Source organism: Leptosomus discolor, chromosome 1, assembly GCF_034619465.1.
Source record: "Leptosomus discolor isolate bLepDis1 chromosome 1, bLepDis1.hap2, whole genome shotgun sequence".
NCBI classification, from domain to species: Eukaryota; Metazoa; Chordata; class Aves; order Leptosomiformes; family Leptosomidae; genus Leptosomus; species Leptosomus discolor.
This window is the reverse complement of record NC_141391.1, coordinates 4,585,016-4,604,131: the sequence shown is the minus strand read 5'-3', so window position 1 is coordinate 4,604,131 and position 19,116 is coordinate 4,585,016. Positions and strand designations below refer to the sequence as shown.

General features: G+C 42.3%; 1 protein-coding gene across 4 annotated transcripts in view; it reads left to right on the top strand.

The window, feature by feature from the left end:
* The window catches only part of TENM4 (teneurin transmembrane protein 4), a 358,687-nt gene that overhangs the window by 263,586 nt on the left and 75,985 nt on the right, over positions 1-19,116 (top strand). For all 4 annotated transcript variants that reach the window (XM_086481677.1, XM_086481675.1, XM_086481674.1 and 1 more), the window contains 2 exons: positions 7,856-7,975; positions 14,700-14,961. In XM_086481677.1, the coding sequence (XP_086337803.1) occupies positions 7,856-7,975; positions 14,700-14,961 (382 nt within the window). The remainder of the gene's footprint in view (positions 1-7,855; positions 7,976-14,699; positions 14,962-19,116) is intronic.

The window sequence follows — 19,116 nt, the reverse complement described above, 5'->3', positions numbered from 1 at the left end:
TGGTGTGATAACTGTGAGCTGAGTCAGTAGCTCCATTCAGTATAACAACATCACTGGAAACTGCATATCCTGTTCAATGGGGAGACTTGATTATTTCATTATTGCATAAGGCTTCTTCAAATTAAATACCCACTTACCATTATAATGATTCTCATGTGGGACCCTGGCGCGTTCATTCTGTAAAAAGCTGGAGCTTTCTGCCCCCAGCTTTTTGCTGCCTCGCCTCTGCAGAGGTTTGCTGACTCCAGACCAGACTGGAGAGCTTGAGCACCCCTTGGCCAACTCAGTGCAGAATCTCCTTTGCCACTTAAAACTGCAGGGGAGGCTGGTGTGAGCTGATCCTGTTGGCTCTGCACCGGTGCGGTAAAGTTCTGCCTTGCCAGATCAGCTTTGGGGCAGTCGCCTCTGGCAGTTGGATGCTAACAGCTGAGTCCCAGTACAATTTTCAACCATTTCAGTGTATCAGGAAGAATCTGTCCTTTGAGTGTGACATTTACTTGCTAAATTGGTTAAAACTTCCTACATGAAAAAGCAGTTTTAAAATCCCAGTCATAAAATCTTACCTGTTTTATTGAACCATTTTTTTTTTCCTAATGCCTTTGGATCATTACAAAGCTATCAGGCAGCTTATATGTAGTTAAAGAAGTTTCCCTATGACCATCAAAAAGAGAGCTCATTTTATAATTAACCTGTAAATAATGTATTCTTCCTTCTGTTATACTCAATTTTGCTTTCATGATGCCTCAAATACAACAGAAGGAATTACTTTTATTTCAGGTTTTCTGCAGAGCTGAATATGCGGCCACAGCTCACAAAATAAATACCAGATGTAAAATACTATAATAATACAGAACTGGTAAGTTCTGCAGATATTTTTTGTGAAGTCTTGACATGAATACATTATTCATCTCTGAAAGTTATTGCACCATAAAGTCTTTACCTCTCATAGAAATAATGGTTGTAGGATCGCTTCTGAAAAATTATGAAATGAGCGTAATTCAGTATTAGGTGGAAAAATTGTTTTACACCTTACGAGCTACTGAACGTTCGACTTGGATTTTACAGACCTAAAAAAATAGTAGTATGATTCTATTTCTTTGAGATCTCATGCGAAGCAAGTGGGTGTTTCTTTGGTTGTACTGGAGTAAAGGAGAGAGTCATCAACTTTTAAAGCATTACTTCATCAACCACACTGTGAATAAAAGGATTCTCCCCGAAACTTTGCAGTAAAGCACAGCCCAACTTTATTACGCATTGCATCTCCTGTAAAACGCTGTTCTAAAATACTTTCACTTAAATAGTATAGTTGGAGCCCGTTTTTATAATTTTGAAGACCAGCATCAGTGTCTTTTCCTCTTTATCTCCTATTTGCTGAGCAGCCTTCCTGTACCCCTTATCCTCCCACCTTCCCATTATAGCTCAACTGAGAAATCTTGGGATGCAAAAATAGTGAGTCAATGAGGCATAGAGACCCAAGATGTTTTGGACGGCAGAAGTGGCGTCTCTTTCCAACAGTGGCCAGATTGCTTGGCAGATCAGAGGGGAAGATTGTGCTTTCATAAAGAGAAAAAGGACATACAGCAAGTAGATGAATAAGGTTCAAATCTTGGGAGAAGTTTTCAAACCAATAAGGGCCTGAGTCTTTCAGGAGTGGCGCCAACAGGGAATTGTTTTGCCAACAATGATCGTTCAGTCATGGCTTTTCTAGAAGTGGTAGGTGGTCCTCAAATGATAGTACATTTTGTTGCTAAAATGTCATGCAATAAAAGATACCTTCTTTTTCTTTTGGAGGAGCTACAACTAGCAGGCAATAATATTGCTAAAAAAAGGTGATGCCAAAGGAGTTTTTTAAGAACTGTCAGTTTGTAAGTCTTCACAGAGCGGAATGGAGTCAGATGCATGCAGTGGAGAGCATGAGAAACTGGACAACAGCTGGTCTCAAAACCAAACCCTTTCATGGATACTAAATATATGAGATGAAGAAGGCCCACTGTTTTGATATTGTCAGGTTAGACCAGATCAAAAGAGACAGCAACAAGAATAAAATCTGCATCTGGAGGTGTTATTGTAAATCTTGATTAACAAGCGCTTTCCTTTTGGGCTTCAAGTACTGACTTCATTAGCCACCTATGTAACATGCACATATGAGCATTTTGTTGCTTTTTCCCCTGTCCTTCTTCAGAAAATTTAAGTAATGGGTTTTCATTGAAGCCTTTCATTCAGTTGGCTTTGCTGTGTGTTTTGTACAATATCTAAAAGACTGTAGAAGGCTTCTTGCAAAAGGTTGACAGCTAAGGACCATACCCACAGAAAGAATCATCAACATCTCCTGACCCTTCAGTGATGGACCTTACAAACAGCTTCACTGAGTAGGTTAAACAACAAAGCAGATACTGTTTCTCGCTGCGAACAACTTAGAATTGACTTTCTTTTATTGAGCCTGGTCAGAGCTCTTACAAACTTTGCTTTTCGTCGCCCACTCTTTTTCTCCTGGGTCTCCCACTCAATCAGATGCTCAGAAAGTTGAGTGGCAGGATCTGTTGCGAACCGTGTCTGTCAGTGCCGCTTTAGCAAGTCCCTGTTTGGGACCTGGTTGAATGTCAGCAGATTTAGTCCCTTTATCAGATTGACACTGGCATCCTGGTGCTGCCTTTTTTGGCGAGCCTCTCGGCTGAGCCTAATGAATGATTCGTATCCCAGCTGCCCAACATGTGCCAAACCCTCTCAGAAACTCACTTGTGCTGTCTGTGGTGGTGTGTGGGTCTTTCTGGATGACCGACCTTTAATTTTCATGTTTTCATATAAGCGTGCCTTTCTTGTTTAACAAGGAACCTTCAGCAGGATTTTTTTCCATTCTTTTTCCTAACCTTAATTCCTTAATTCAGATGGCAGCTAAGATCAGGAGGTAGGTTTCAAGTTTAAGCTTTTCCTACAGCTAAACTGAACAGAAGAAGCCAAATAGGGATTGACTCAGTTCGAGGAAAGACTATCAGGAGGTTTTTTTCTGCACAGTTGAGAGGCAAGTGGGCAGGGTTTTTTTTTTACAGACAGCTTTTGAGGGAAATACTGCCACAGGCAATGAACTTGACGGTCTGTATGTTCTGCTGTTTTCTCTTCTTCTTTTGTCCTTCATCTGCCAGCTCAGGCATTTTCTCTGGGTCCATGTGCTTGATCATGATGCCCTTAGCTTTTACCTGGCATGCTACCAATTTTCCTGTCTTTCCTAGTACTAGACTGCCCTGGGGTTGTTTAATGTGAGACAGGTGCAGTCAACCCAAAATGGACAGGGTGCATTTTGCTGCACCCTGTGTAATTATCAAACAAAAAAAGGTCACAGCAGCTAAAGCCAAGAGATTGTGTTTGTAACAAATGACTGTATTTATAGGCACTTATCAACAAGGTGCCTGAGCATGTCACAGATGAAGTGCCGTGAGAATGTAAAAATCCCTGTGCAAGGGATTAGCAGATTACTACAATTATCCTTCTAACACCTCTGTGAGGTGAGGATGTGCCTCAATTATTATTTTGCAGGTGGAGTACAGACACATACAGACCAGCTGATGTGACCAGTGTCACACAGAAAGTCTGTAGCAGAGGAAGAAATAGAACTGAGATCACCTAGTTTGATTAATAACGCTCTTCCCAATAAGTATCAACTTTCTAGATTTTTCACTCTGGTGCTCTGCTGAAGTTTCATCCAAAGCAGAAGGATAAATCCCATATATAAATATATAGGTGCATATGTACACACACTAATAAAATACGGAAATGGTAAGTTCAAAGAGATGAAGAGATTTATAGTAGCAAATTAAAATATTTATTATGAATAACTTGGCTGAGGGTGGCTAAGCAGTCATGATAACATCTCCCCACATCTGAAACTTTTAAAGGAGGAGACACAATGAGTTGTGGTGGAAATATTTTGGGGGGCTGCAGAAATTCATTGGGGTGAGATTTCCCGTGGTGCCTATCCTCAGTCAAGGAAAGAATATACGTTTCTTGCAGCAAAAGGGGGGTTAGGATGCACGGAATTTTCTTTTCCAAGTGAAAAATGTTTAGCAGAAGCAGTATTTTTGTCTATTTCCCAGTGCCAAGCGCAGTGTCAGCAGAAAACATCTATGAATAAGAAGTATTGGAAGGGCCAATGTCTAAGTTATGAGGCATTGGATCAGAGTCAGTATTAAAGACAATCTTTAATGTGCTCCCATAATGTGAAATGGCTTTTTGGGAATTTACTTTTCTGGCTTCTGTTCTAAAGCTGGTTTTGTCTGCTTGAATTTTGTTGACAGCCTGTCAAACTTTATATCTGAGCAATGGGCAGATCTTACCATTTAATTTCTAGGGAATAAAGAATGACTTCACAATGTGATGGTGTAAAATTGTCTGATACACCATCTGGCCTTCTAGATAGCGTTTTGACAATGATTTGGTCTTCCAGGGAAGCTTTTATGGACAAATGAAAAAAAAAAAAAAAAAAAAAAGAGAAGAAAAAAGGAAGGAAAAGTCTAGTTAAAGAAGTGGAAAAAAGCAGGCTGCTTTTCATTGTAAAACAAGAGTCTCTACAGCCTCATGTAAAAGCAGTGAAAGAAGGAAAAAAAAAAAAAAAAAAAAAGCCAGAAAACAGAGGCAATAGGTGGAATCTGTTAATAATTCAATGGGAAGATGAGGCTCCAGCTACAAGAAATTCAATTTTGTTCAACTGCAGAAAACACTCTGAACTGGCAGGCCTAGACTGATGGAATAAATCTCTTCTATTAACATGAGAGATAATTTTATGTAAATGTATTGGGAGACCTTCTAGCAGAGCTGAGCGTCTTAGCAGTACCACTTAACTTGTTTGTAGTGTAATTGCATTTAGACCAAGGTCTTCTGAAGGAAATGGCTGACTAAATTAGCATTAACCAGGTTCCTGGGGGGCTCGGTGCGTTGCGGTAGTCGATCTTGCCTCCAGAAAGGACACGTTGACACCAGAGAAGCCAGCTGCTTCCAACGCACTGTGTTAACTCTTCTTCCCAAGTGGGGCAATTTTTGTCACCCAGGGAGGGAGAAGATTTGAGACTCTAATCAGGCAGAATCTGGGCTTTGGTTTTCCTCCCGTTTCCATCCCTCCTGCTTTTAACTGAATTCAGATTTGTGCATGTTGCTCCAGCTTCTTTTTATCGTTGTGGTTTGGGAAAGATGTCCCCTTTGTGGGAACATCTTTCCTTATAGCATGGTAATAAAGTTATTGTGGTAGTCCTCGGCGGGATGGTGGATGCAGCTGGGCTTGCTGATGAGCTGCTTCTCTGAGATGCCAGCGTTGTCCAAGCTAGTCAGCGAGTAGATGTGCTAACAGAGTTGGAGAGTGCTGCGAAGCATCATCTAGAATGGGAACCAGGTCTCTTCCTGGAAGGTGGGAGTTCAAATGCATTTGTTACAGCTGCCAAGGCAAGAGGAAGGTCTTTATTTGTCCATGTTGTGTTGGTGCATGTTATGGTAGAAATAGTTGTCAGTGATACGTAATGGACCAGATGCTTGTCAATATAAAGCACGTCCCCCCGTTAACGTGAGCTGAGGATCTAGGCCAATGTGCTTGCAATGTGACTTAGAAGTTTGCAACTGCTTGGACATGTGTTTTGTTGTAGGACAGCAGGAGAGACATCTGCAACATGTTGTATTTTTTTCCTTCGCTTGCTTTTAGCTCTTGGAAGGAAAAAACAACAGGTGGAAGTGTTCTTTTTGGGTTCACAAAAATGTGTGATCTTGTCTCTCAAGTATTTTAAAACATTCGTAGTCCCAGTGTTGGCTTGGATGTGTCATCAGTAATTCAGAATGCCGAGTCCTTCATGCTCAGGTCTTAGTTTTTCAAGCAACAGTCTGTAGTGATTCCTTGCCTTTCACAAAATGTGCAGCTATTTGATGAGAAGCTGAGAGAAGACAGTTTCAAACCCTTCCTATGGTCTCTCTAAAGGATGGAAAAGAAGATAGGGCAGGGTGGAGGGGATCATGGAACAATCTGGGAAGAGGAGGCCTGGTTTCTGCTCTTCGCTCAGACATGTGATCAGACACATTCACTTTGTGCAAAAATTGCCATACAGTTAGTGACCTGTTGACTTCAGTGGGGTTATTCCAAGCATTGACATTTTTCCAAGCATTTTCCATAGCATTGTGATCCTTTGAGTTACGCTTTGCCTGCGTGTTGGAGAGTGATGTGCACAATACTGTACTGGAATATTATTTTAAATTTGTCATATATGGGAGGCTGAGTTAGAGCCTTCAATGGGAGAAGCAATAGAAATATTAAGATTATTATCAGCTCCAAGCTGGGTCTGAGTCTTTTCCTACATGACTCCTAACAAGTTCGTGATGATATATCAGAGAAAACTCAGTGACAGAAGAATCATTTCCATTATCTCATTTTCCTCTGGCCTGTTCCAAAATTGCATAAGAATCCAGTCAGATTTTAGATTTCCCACACATTCTAGTAACGCTTCAAGAATTTTTGTTAATATTGGAGCTCTCCATTTAGACCAGGAGGAGTTTTTTTTAAGACTTCCTGACAAATGGTCAGTTTTCTGTACTGTGGAATACACAAATAGTGCAGCCCTTATTAAACAGAAACTATACTTTATCTCCTTGTGTTATACAATATCAAATTTTTAGCTGGGCTGTAAGAAGATCTTTCCCTGATGATCCGTGTTTATGAAATTATCTTTACAAAACATTGCAGATATCATCCTTTGCCTCAGTGAACCAGTAAAGTGACATTTCTCAGTTGAAGTGGGTAGACAGCAAGTGCAGCTGGGATGATTTACTCTAGCTGAGATCTGGTCCTGCACCTGTAGAAACATTGGCTTTCAATCTCTGCTCTCCAGCAGGACAGCAGTTAGGAAAATCACTCACTGGGTCACGTTAGCAGACTGACACCACAATTTGCTGTGGCTGCTCAGAAAAATAGTCACCTTCAGCCAAAAATTGGGTTCAGCACTCTCACAGACATGTGATGCTTTGTCTTTATAGGAAGCTCCTAAGGTAGCAATGTAGTAATGACTTAGAGGTCTGGAAATGGACTTTGGAATAAGAACCTAGAAAATCTGTCTTTGGCTTTACTGCAGATTTTCTGACTGACCTTGGACAACCGAAAATCACTCTGTGCTTTATTTCCTCTCTCTGTAAAATACCTATCTTGCAGTATTAATCAATGTTTGTAAAGATCCTTGAAATCCTTAGATAAAACAGCACGTTACAGAGCATAGAGTAATTGGAATAGATGTAGCCTATAAAATAGTGCAGTCTGCCAAACTTAGGAAGAAAAAGATGGGAAGAAAAATCCCATCCTGTAGTGCGCTCAGTTCCCCAAGCAGTTTGTAGGGAAGCTATCTGAACCTAGTAAATTATCTGTCATGGTTTTCCCAAATGTGGAAGAAATGAGCTGTCAAGCCTTGGTCAGGGTTCTTCTGTGGCCTTAAATATATCCACGCAGTGCTTGGTAGGTTTCTGTTCTCTTTGATTTTAAAATGTGCTTTGCCTTTAATTAGGGCAATATTGTCAAGACACTGTGGAACTTAGTTGGTAATAGCAAATTCTGATGGGATGTGGTGAATCCTACAGAAGTCCGTAGTTACTGAAGCAGCAGTTGCTTTTCAAGAGCAAGATCAAGGTAAACCTCATTTTAGGTATCGAATGTTCTTATGCAACTCCTGAGAAAGGCTTCAAGAGCAGCATCCCGCCATCAAGACACACAGCATGGCCCCCAACTTTCCAGGTCATAAGAGCCTGGGCTTTTTAATCCATAGGAATTTCCAGACACAGAAGTAGAGAAAAAAACTGAATTTGTCAAAAGGCTGACTATTTCTTGTCATTTTTCTCCTTGCAGACACGCATGTGTGATTCGAGGTCAGGTGATGACGGCAGATGGGACCCCTCTAGTTGGAGTGAACATCAGCTTTGTCAACAATCCTCTTTTTGGGTACACAATCAGCAGACAAGACGGCAGGTAGGATATCTTTACAGGATTTACAGTGTTCAAGCAGCAGTTACAGCATTATTACCATCAACACTAAAGAGAAACTCCTTCCAAGAGCACATTTATTGTGGATGCATTATTGTGAGTTGTTATGGGGCTACATTTGGCTGGTGACCAGCCACCAGCCATGTTCCTCAGGGTTCAATTCAAGGGCTAGTTGTGTTCATCTGTCAATGATCTGGATGCAGGAGTTGGATTCACCATTAGCAAGTTTGGGAGGTGCTGTTGGCTCTCTTAAGGGACAAGAGGCCTTGCAGAGGGATCTAGATAGATTGGGGCATTGAGCAATGATCAATGGGATGAAATTTAACAAGTAAAATGGCAGATTCTGCACCTAGGATGGAGTAACACCAGGCACAAGTATGAATTGGGAGAGGAGTGGCTGGAGAGCAGCCCTGCAGAAACGGATCTGGGGGCTGGTTGACAGCAGGCTCAGTATGAGTTGACAGTGTGCCCTGGCAGCCAAGAGGGCAAACCGCATCCTGGAGTGCATCAAACACAGCATAACCAGCCCGTCAAAAGAGGTGATTATCCAGGTGTATTAGTGTTGGTGCAGCTTCACCTGGAGCACTGTGTGCAGTTCTGGGCCCCACAATTCAATAAGGACATGAAGGTCCTTGGATGAATCCAGAGGAGGGCAACAAAGCTGGTGAAAGGGCTGGAAGTCCTGTGAGGAGCGGCTAAGGACTTTGGGCCTGTCTAGTTTTGGAGAAAAGGAGGCTGAAGGGTGACCTCATTGCTCTCTACAGCTCCCTGAGGAGGGGACATGGAGAGGGAGGTGCTGATCTCTTCTCCCTGGGATCCAGTGATAAGATGCATGAGAACAGTTCGAAGCTGTGCCAGAGGAGGTTTAGACTGGATATTAGGAAGCATTTGTTTACCAAGAGGGTGGTCAAACACTGGAACAGCCTTCCTAGAGAAATGGTCAATGTCCCAAGCCTGTCAGTGTTTAAGAGACATTTGGACAAAGGCCTTAACAACAGGCTTTAACTTGGTCAGCCCTGAATTGGTCAGGCAGTGGGACGGGGTGATTGTTGTAGATCCCTTCCAACTGAAATAGTCTCTTCATTCCATTCTATTCTATTCTATTCTATTCTTGTTATTTATTATTGTTAACTTTGTGATATCACCTAGAATCTGTAGCCAACAGTTGGGCAATGCAGTGCCCAAGCACGTAAAGAAAAGATGCCTCCTGCTCCCAACAGCTCTATTCTTGCTAATACATGTCGAAATGATTAGGAAGAAGTCGTTAAGATTATGGTTGTGTTAGAGGCAAGCACTTAAAATCTGAGCAATCGCACTCAACCAAAACAAAAGCATTGTAAATTGGGAAAGTCTTTCATCTTATCTTTTGTCTGTCAGTGCTAATTGGCTCCCTTTCTTTTAAGAACAAAAATGAAACAGAAAGGGTTCCAGCTGCCCATGCTCTATGTATTGACTACAAACCACTAGCACTTGGGAGAGGATTTATAGATTTTAGCACCTCTCCAATCCATGACTTTCATTAAAGGTTTGACTTGGCCAGAGGAGCTGATAGAATTAGAATGAAAGAAAGGAACATGTGCTGGCAACATGTGCTTGATGAGCCTGGTTCATGCTCAGGGGATTTTGCACCTGCTGTAACACGGATGGTGACCTGGAGGTTTTCACAGTGATGCTCCACCTCTTGGATGACATAACAGTGAAATCTGTGCGATAAAGAGATATCCCAGGAAATCTAGTTGTCTTCTTCAGAAGAGGATGCCTCTGGAGCTGGTGCCTTTGTATTGTCCATCGCTTAGGCATTACTGCAAAATGGAGAAATTCTTGAACAGTGTGCTCTGCGTATCTCTGTCAACCTTACTGAGCCTAGTTTGCGTGAAAGTGAGATCCAAACTGCACTCTCAAGATCAGTTTCCTGGGTGTAGACCAGCACAAAATCTGTGTCCATTAGAACAGATAAATATGCCTCCAAAATTTCTGGACAATAATATCTGCCATAAACTCTTTTTCATCTGTTTCCTTGTCCTATATACAATACCCAACTATTCTGTGTGATCTTCCATTTAGATTACAAGTACTTTGAGGAAGGGACCATCTTTTTGCTTTGCAATTGTGCTTTGCCACTGCAATCTGTGTACCTAGCACAGAGGGGCTTTATCTTAAACTGCACCTCTAGGCGGCAAGCATACCAGTAAGCCAAACAGGGACAGAGCACGGAGGTGAGTGCTGCTCTCTGAGCTCCAGACCTTTGTTAATATGTGAGTAACAATTTGCTTCCAGTCCCTGGGTGGTGAAAGGCAAATCCTTCCTGCTGTAAATCTGCTTCTACTGACAGTTCAAGCCAGGGATGTTCCTCTCACACCATGCCCTTGCCAACCTCCAGCTGAGCAGGGGATCCAGGGCACAAAGCGATGCAGCTGGAGCATCAGTATGCTCCACCAGTCTTCAGTGGACTGCTGGTTCCTCAGGGCCGGCTGCCAGCCTCCAGAAGTTAAATTAGTTTCCAGAGAGTGCAGTGCTGCAGTTGGCTGACTCAGCCCCCGAAAGATTCTCAACTCCAAATGATAAAAATGACAGAGATCAGCTGTCTCAGAGCAGGGAATCTGTGACCAAGTGGGATTCATCCTGAAGCTGGGATTTCTGTCGGCAGCGGCTGGTGGTCACTCTAACCCCAGACTCTGTGGTGTCAGCTCTGCTGATTTCATTATCTCCACTTTCCTCTCAAATCAGTCTGCTTCTGTGGAAACCTTGTGCATGTCTGGAGCACAACCAACATTCAACAAACTGTCTAGTTGTAGCTCTGAGTCTCTGGAATCCTAAAAATACCTTCCAAAATTGGCTGAGGCATACCAGCAGGTATTTTCTCAAATGGTTGGGCACAGCGGTGCATCTCTGTACTCTGGAGGTAATAAATGGACAAGTAAAAGCCCTTCTCTTAAAGAACACCAAAATCCAGCGACTTCCTCAGTGGTGAGGTCTTCTAAAAATTACCTCAAAGTATTTAAGAGCATTCAGACTAAAGCTGTCAGGGCAGAATATGATGTCAGACATCCCATATTTCTAATCCTCGTCTTGCTGCTGATTTAGCGGGTAGCATTAGATGCATCTCAACCTTCCTAGGCCAGCCAAGCAGCCTGTGAAAGGGAGATAACATTTACTTGCCTTCCTTACTGATTGTTATAGCATTTATTAAATACTGTTTGTAAAGTACTTTCAAAATCATGTGAAGAATTATTGCTATTAGAGTTCCTAGTATATGTTTTCATGGTTTTCAGTAATTTTCTGAAAAGAGCATGACTCTCTCCTCATCAGGTTTTTCACAGTGCAGTTTCCCTGTGATTGAGTCACTTTAAGAAGCTGACGCTCTTAAGCAAGAAGTAGTTTCTCCTGAACTACAGTAGCAGACTGCATGTGTTCCCAGTCCATAGCAGTGCACAGTCATACGGGGTCATCTGGACCATCTTCGGTGTCATTCTGGTTTGGAGGAAAAATGGGAGCACACATGCGAGCAGTTACTTTGTTCCAGGGGTTACGAGATAACTGCATAAAACTCACTGGCTTTATTATTTGGCATATTCACCACAGGAATATCTATTCTTGAAAATGTGCCTCATATTGATTTAGCAAATCAGTTTACTGATAGCAGGGCAATAACTGTGGTTTTAAAGTAGGGGAGTTGAAAGACAGAATTGCATCAGTTTAGCTAGAGTGGTTCCTAAGCTGATTTTGTTGCTTCAGGGGTTTTTTTGGGGTTGGGTTTTGTGGGGTTTTTTTTGGCGTGACCAAGTTTCAAAATAAGTGTCTTAAGTAAAATTTCAGTTTTAGGGTTACAGTGAACTAAATTTTCACCCCTGTAAGTGGGTTCACTGTATTCCAGATGTCTGCAGACAGGTTTCACTCCTATTAGAGTGATACAAACTTTAGTAGTGAAATTGTGGTCCTATTTAAGTCACATTATTTAGTCTGAGCAAAACTTTGGGTTTGTGCGTGTTTTTAGCCTAATTATTGGGGCACAGACTTCTTTCAGGTAACAAGGCACAAAGATAACATGACGACTCTCAAACCACTCTGTGGTACGCATTTCTCTGTAAAGCAAAGTTAATAGATGGATCAAAGTATCGGTACTGGATTACAAACCACATTTTTAAATAAAGCTTTAAATTTTATTAAACTGGTAGTTTATAAAGGCTGCAAGTCCTCATTATCCCGTGGTTGTAGGGCATGTAGCTTTAATAAAATAGCGGGAAAGTCTCCAGACTTTTTCAGTACCGTGTACCTGCCATCACATTCAGCAGCTTTGGCATGGCACTCTCAGAAAGACCAAATACATGAACTTTCAGAGCAAGGAGATGAGAAAGGGTTACACTTTTCTGTGGAGTTTTTTTTTTGACCCTGCTTTGTGGATAAATAGAAAATTTCATCCTTTGGCCTATTTCTCTAGAGTCTTTTAAGAAAAACAGAACAATATGACTGCACAACAAGTATGATTTTTTCAGAGTGATAAAAAACACATCAGAGATCAACAGCAAAACCAGAAATAAAATTATCTCATTCCTTCAATCCCAAGACGGTTTTGCTCTTGTTAAATTTAATTTCACTAAGGGACGCTGGGAGGAAGGTGTTTTTAGTTTGGGTTTTGCTGTTTGGTTTTGGGTTTAGCTTTTGTTCAGTTCATCAAGGTAACTTCAAAGCTACACCCTGTGACTCCGGGGAAACTGGCTCATGAGCAACAGCGCCTGCTAAAAAATACTGCCTGTCTCTGTTTTCACAGCTGCTGGAGCCTGACGTGGAGGTGGTGCTTTCCCTTCTGCATCCTGGGTTGGGGATGCAGGAGAGGCAAGAACGTTTCCCCCTAGCAGTTTACCATCCCCGACCCAGGCTCAATGAAGCCAAGAACCGCTCACAAAGGAGGGAAACAGAGGTGTTTCCAAATAAAAACTCTTCCCACTTGACTAAAAACTTGTTGAGCATCATTTGTAATGTTTGTTTCTTTCCTCCCGTTGCCCCTTATAGTGCCTGGATTCATGCAGAGCAAGCTTCTCCCTCCCAGCTGAAGGGCTTGCCAAATGCTAATTGAGTGTTAAAAATGTTCTCATCAAAGTACAAATGCTGCGCAGCTTTGCTGGCAAGGACCAGCAAGTTACTCGTCAGGCTGTTGTGATCCAAGCTCCATAGGTCTGGGAAGCTGATGCCCCCACTTGAGTGGTAGAATAAACATGTCTTCAGCTTTTTAGAATGTTTTCCACTCCCTCTCATGGACTCAATTTAGCCTTCTTTCCTGAATAACTTTCTTTTTGTAGTTATATTTACTAAATTGCACCTCAGTCTCTCTGAAAAAAAAAAAAAAAACTATTTTCTTTCTAGAAATCATTCATACCTGTTGTTGCTTCTCTGGGAATTTTGCAACCAATCTGAAAGCCTCGTAATTTATATAGAAAGATCATTTTAAATACTTTGTTCATCTTCTTTCTTACCTTGTAATTACCAAGTGCATCAAGTCTGGCTTTGGGCTCTCAGAGTGCTTTCAGATCTTGGTTCTCATGCAAAGAGAAGTACTTAAGCACATGAGCAGCTCTGATGAAGCCAGCAAACCTATTCACACGCTTAAAATCTGTGCGAGACTGTCATACACTAGCACCAAGCATCGAAAGTGAGAAACAGGGATGAGAAAACTTTCTTTGCCTGAAGCGCACATTTGGCATTGCAAATGAATAGATACTGAGAAAAAAAAAACACACAAACACAAAGAAGCAAAACCAAGAGATCTTCAAATTGTGTTGAAATCCCTTCCTTTCTCAGTTAACACCTCTTTTTTGAGTCTATACATAGTAGATGCATCCTGAGGTACTTCATAAAGTCTCTATCTCTGACAAGATGTGAAGTTTAAATACAAAACTAGGAAAAGCCCCAAAACCCTATGCCAACATCTTTACACCCAGGGGATGAATATTTTCCTCATCAAAGTAACAGACTTTCACACAGCTCTGGAGGCCTGTCTGTTAGCCTGACATAATATTATCCAGCACCAACACTGGCAGAAAAGCCACTTGGCAGGAGGTAGCGTAGGGTGAAGTTGCAGACCACGGCAGTAGAGTTATCTGTCCTGCTCTAAGTGATTAAGAGTCAAGAAAGAGTATGTGCTGAGTGCTGTGGTACCGAGACTGCCTGCATGGCATTCATTTCTTCCCCGTGGAATACACAAGGCTCGGTCCATGACTGGGCTCCACATGTTCTCTGGGTTGCATTAGGCATTAGTTAGGTTAGCAGTGGTGCCAAGACAATTTATATGGTGGTGTGTCAGAGAAATCACTTTCCAAATAGTTTATTTCATCATGCGAATTGATCCAATCTGTGACTGCGTTTGGATGATAAATATGTCTTTAAAAAAAAAAGAAAAAAAAAAAGAAAATGAGTGTGTATGGTCAAATAACACTAGAAAAGCACTAACAAAGATCAACATTTGTCTCAAAAAAAGGGATGGGTATGTTTTTAATATACATGAGGACAACACGGAAAGAAGCTGAGTTTGTACACCCTCCTCTGCCGCTTGCTCTTACTCAACTAAAGCCTCTTTGGACTGTAATTTTTAGGCTTGTAAAAGGTGTCTGTTGATATTCCTTGCAATTGTTTTTCTGGGGGTCCTTTGTAGGGAATTGTTGCAAACAGATGGGGTGGTGCTTGCACTAACTTTGTATTCCATCTCCTAAACCAGCTTTGATCTCGTTACCATCGGCGGGATCTCCATTATCCTGCACTTTGAGCGGGCTCCCTTCATCACCCAGGAGCACACGCTGTGGCTGCCGTGGGATCGTTTCTTCGTGATGGAGACCATAGTCATGAGGCACGAAGAGAACGAGATCCCAAGCTGTGACCTCAGTAACTTCGCCCGGCCCAACCCTGTGGTCTCCCCATCTCCGCTGACAGCTTTTGCGAGTTCCTGCTCGGAGAAAGGTCCTATTGTTCCTGAAATCCAGGTATGAACCGTCTGAGCCAAGGAGAAAATTATCCATCTCCTTTCTGTGCTTCCTTGGCCTGCTTTGAGCAGCACGAACACAACTATTCCCCTGCTTTCTTAAAGAGAAGCACTCCCCGTTTGTTGTACCGTTTTTCAGATGTTTGCCGGGAGCACTCGCTCACAAGCACACACTTCACCAGAAGGTTTCTTTTCCCTTGTCCCTGAGAGATGAGGGCGAAGCACTTGCAAAAACCTGCGTTGGCTCTGCTTTGCTTTCACCACTCATCTGCAGGAGGTGGGCTGGGACCCTCGTGTGACCCCCGACAAGCCTTCGGGCAGCCCTTTGGCATTCGATATGCCCAGCGTGAGGCTGATGGACCGCTTACGCTCTAATGCCTTTCTTCTGTTCAGGAGCAAATTTCACCCACGGGGCATTACCGACCTCAGTGGTGGAGTATCGGGTGTGAACTTTCTCAGGGTTTGAAGGCATAACCCTCACTCTGCAAAGCTGCTGAGATGTGCAGTCAGCCAGCAGACGGCTGGCAAACGGCCAGCCTGAGGAGCACCTGGGGTTTATTGCATTTCACGACGTTTGGGATAGATGAGCACAGTGAAAGGGTTACTTTTAATTGCTCATCCCCGTTTTCCTTTTTTTTTAAGGAAGTGTGAGTCTGATAAAGTAGTTTAACAACCTGCTGTGGATTCAAATTATTTTGCTGAGTGGAAAGATGGGTTTTAAACTGAATCGTCCAAACAACTGAATTATCCATCTTCCTTAAATATACTCACTGTGTTGAAATATATGGATGTAGCAGCATTCAAGCTTTCCTTTCTTGGGCATCCTGTTCGCTGGGTTTTAGATGCCGGCATTTGGCATGTCCTGGGTATTGCCTTTAGTGACCAATAATAGTCTGCCAAGGTGGAGATAATAAGTGTAGTGACAAATCGTGTGTTTCCTGCTTGACTCCATCGGGGTTGCAGTAGCATTAATGAGGAAAGAAGTCACTTTGTATCTTCTAATTTTTATACACCAGGTATTGAACCCAGCAACGAATAAAGCTAGTGGTCTCTCTACCTTTCCCTCTGGACAAACCCTGTGATCCTTTCTCACACTAATTCCCAGTTACGGTCACGGGGTTTGTCCCAGTATAGTTACTAAGTCCCATATCTGGTAAAGTCCATCAGATTTCCGATTCTTGGTTCTGTTTCCACATCTCTTTTTTCCTAAACCAAGAAACACCGTGAAAGGTAATGTTCAGTGCTGGCTGGGAAAGAAGCAAATACCTGGTACAGTGTAACTCTAATCATAACCTCTCTCATTATTGGGTAGGATATTCGTTAGATTGTGTTAATTATATCTATTGAACTAAAACATTCTAGAACTCCTCTTCAATAAGAGTGTGTGTCTGTCTATTGACTGTAAAGGAGCCAGGGATGTGGATCATAAGAAATGGTTTGATACAGTCATAGAATCATAGGACAGTTTGGGTTGGAAGGGACCTTTATAGGCCATCTAGTCCAACCCCTTGCAGTGAGCAGGGACGGCTTTAGCTAGATAGAATCATTAGGTTGGAATAGACCTCTAAGATCATCAAGTCCAACCGTTGACCTTGAATGTTTCCAGGGATGGGGCATCTACCACCTCTCTGGGCAGCCTGTGCCAGTGTTTCACCACCCTCATCGTAGATGTTTAGCGCCATTTGAAATGTCCTGCAGATGTCCCGCTTGGCCTCCAACTGCCAATCCAGAATGATCCCCTGTCAGTGTCCTGCATCATATCTGCCAACCCCTTGTGAATGTCACAGATAACTTGGACATCCCAAATCGCAGTAGACACCTGTAGTTATGGAATCTAATCAGTGGGATTTTGAGATTTCGGCACCTAAATAAGGTGTTCACATGCAGTCACCTCAGTGTGTGCTAGATGTCCAAACTCCCATTCAAGCTGACAGAAACCTAATCAATACCATCAGTCTACAGATTAATTAAGCTGACTGTCTTGAAGGTATCTGGGTCCCATTGATGGTATCGGGTAGATCTCCACTGACTATAATTGTTGCTCACATGCACACACTTATATGTTGACATCTGGATTTAGATGCCTTGAACTTGAATAGAATTCCACTCTTTAAGTTTACTTGGCAACACCTTCTAAAGAGCCTACCTCTGCTCATTTGCCGTGGAGAGATGTAGAAAAGTAGTTCCGAGGAGACTCCTAACTTTCAGGTCGCTAAGTTTAGATGATTTCCATACATGATGAGCGGTACTTTTCCCACATGCCAAATGATTGAGCTAGAACCTGTAAAACAGTATTCCACCTCAATTATTGACAGCTGAAGGTTAACAGTTTGTGGTGCAAGAGTATACAAGAGAATCTGATTTATGGCAGAGTCCTGACTGTACTTCAGTTCATAAATGGGCTACTTTTCATTCCTGTACTTGATATACATACAATAAAAAATAACCTAGCTGTCAGTTTCTGCAGTTGCACTTTATTTTATGCAGTTCTCAGTAGAGAAATGTTATATATAAAAGGTGTGAGCACATAACTGGGAGGAGGTGACAAGCGGATGGCAGGGCTGGGAAAGAGATTTTTGACAAGTGGGCAGACAGGAACCTCATGAGCTCCAACGAATATATGCAGTGTCCTCTGCTTGGGTGCATTCAAAAGGCCAAATAATACATTTTAAGTGTTTGACTCAGGTGCCTAAAGACAGATTTGGCGCCATTTAAGATGCCCTGAAGTGTCCCTTCAGGCCTCCAGCTGTAGCTTCAGAAAGGCAGAGATCTCAAGAAGGTCTATGTCAGATCTGTCATCCCCTTCCAGAGGTTTTGGATACCATAGAACATCTCAAAAGCACTAGATGTCTATGTTAAGGCTCCTGAATCAGACCCTAAATGCTTTTCTTTCTCAAAATTCCTTCTGACCATCTTATTAAAAAAAAAAAAAAAAAAAAAAAAAATATTGATTGTTCCTGGTCTTGTCTGCTGGCAGAGTGAAGAGTAGCTGTAAGAGAAATGTGTAACCCAGCACACAGAAACAAGATTTTCTACATTGTCTCATGCAAAGGGTGGAAGAATTGCTACTAACACAAGCGTAGATCAATACCCAGGAGTGGAGGGAAGGGAGCAGTGAAAATTGCTAAATTGTGAAAATCCCTAAATTGTGAAAATCCCTAGCAAGCCTGAAGAACCAGCTCTTCTGCCTGACCAGCCTGGTGGCTGGACCACTTTTAAAGAGCAGCTGATATTGGTTAGCCTGTGATAAACTCTAAGAGCCCTAGTCTTTCACAAGGACCCCAGACACAGCGTATGAATTTATCTCGGCCAGGCAGCAATTATCAAGTAGAAATAAGGGCCCAATTCAGCTGTTGTTACTTTTGGTGCGTTCAGAGTATTTTAAATCTTATTTTTCCCCTCTTCTTCCATCAGTGTGCTACTGGATTATAATCCCCCACCAAGGCTTTGTTGCTAATTTTTCACTACTTACTAACTACAAATGTGCTTTGGATAATCTGAATTATCATTTGAACCCTCTCTTCAAGCAGGTGCCTTTAAACACGGCCCCTTGTGCTGCTCAGTGCCTTGGTGCCGCTGTGCTGACCCTTTCTCTGCAATGGGAGACAGCAGAGACAGATCATGACAGAGAGAAATAATTATTTCTGACAGGGATTTGAACCAGACATTGCAAATAGTACCTCCATGACAATTATTTCTGCCTGGCTTTTTTCCTAGAGGAGTTACATGTGAAGACAAATTCGATACAAGGGACCACCTTTACTGCAGCTCGGCTCAGCTGGTCTGTGGTTGACCCTGGTCCCAGCCCAGCTTGTTGCTGAGCTCATAAAATATATTTTAAAATTCCTGCGTTTTCCCAGTTCTGTTATTTTTCAGCCTCCTAAGCACTGAGACATGTAAATTGAAAAGGCTGCATTAGAGAAAGTAAATATTTATAGGCACAGTGGAACAGCATTTTAACTTCTGGATGTGTCCGTTTGTCAAGTGCTGCAGTGCTCAGAGGCTGTAAGTTATCACTTGAAAAAGTGTTGGGCCCTGGATAATAGCTTAGAAGAGGTCTTTTCAGGGGGCAGATGACAAGATCTGTCATTATTGATAACGCTAACCAGAAAACCTGTAAGAGATGAGCAATTTGTCATGCCAGGGAAGTTTGCTG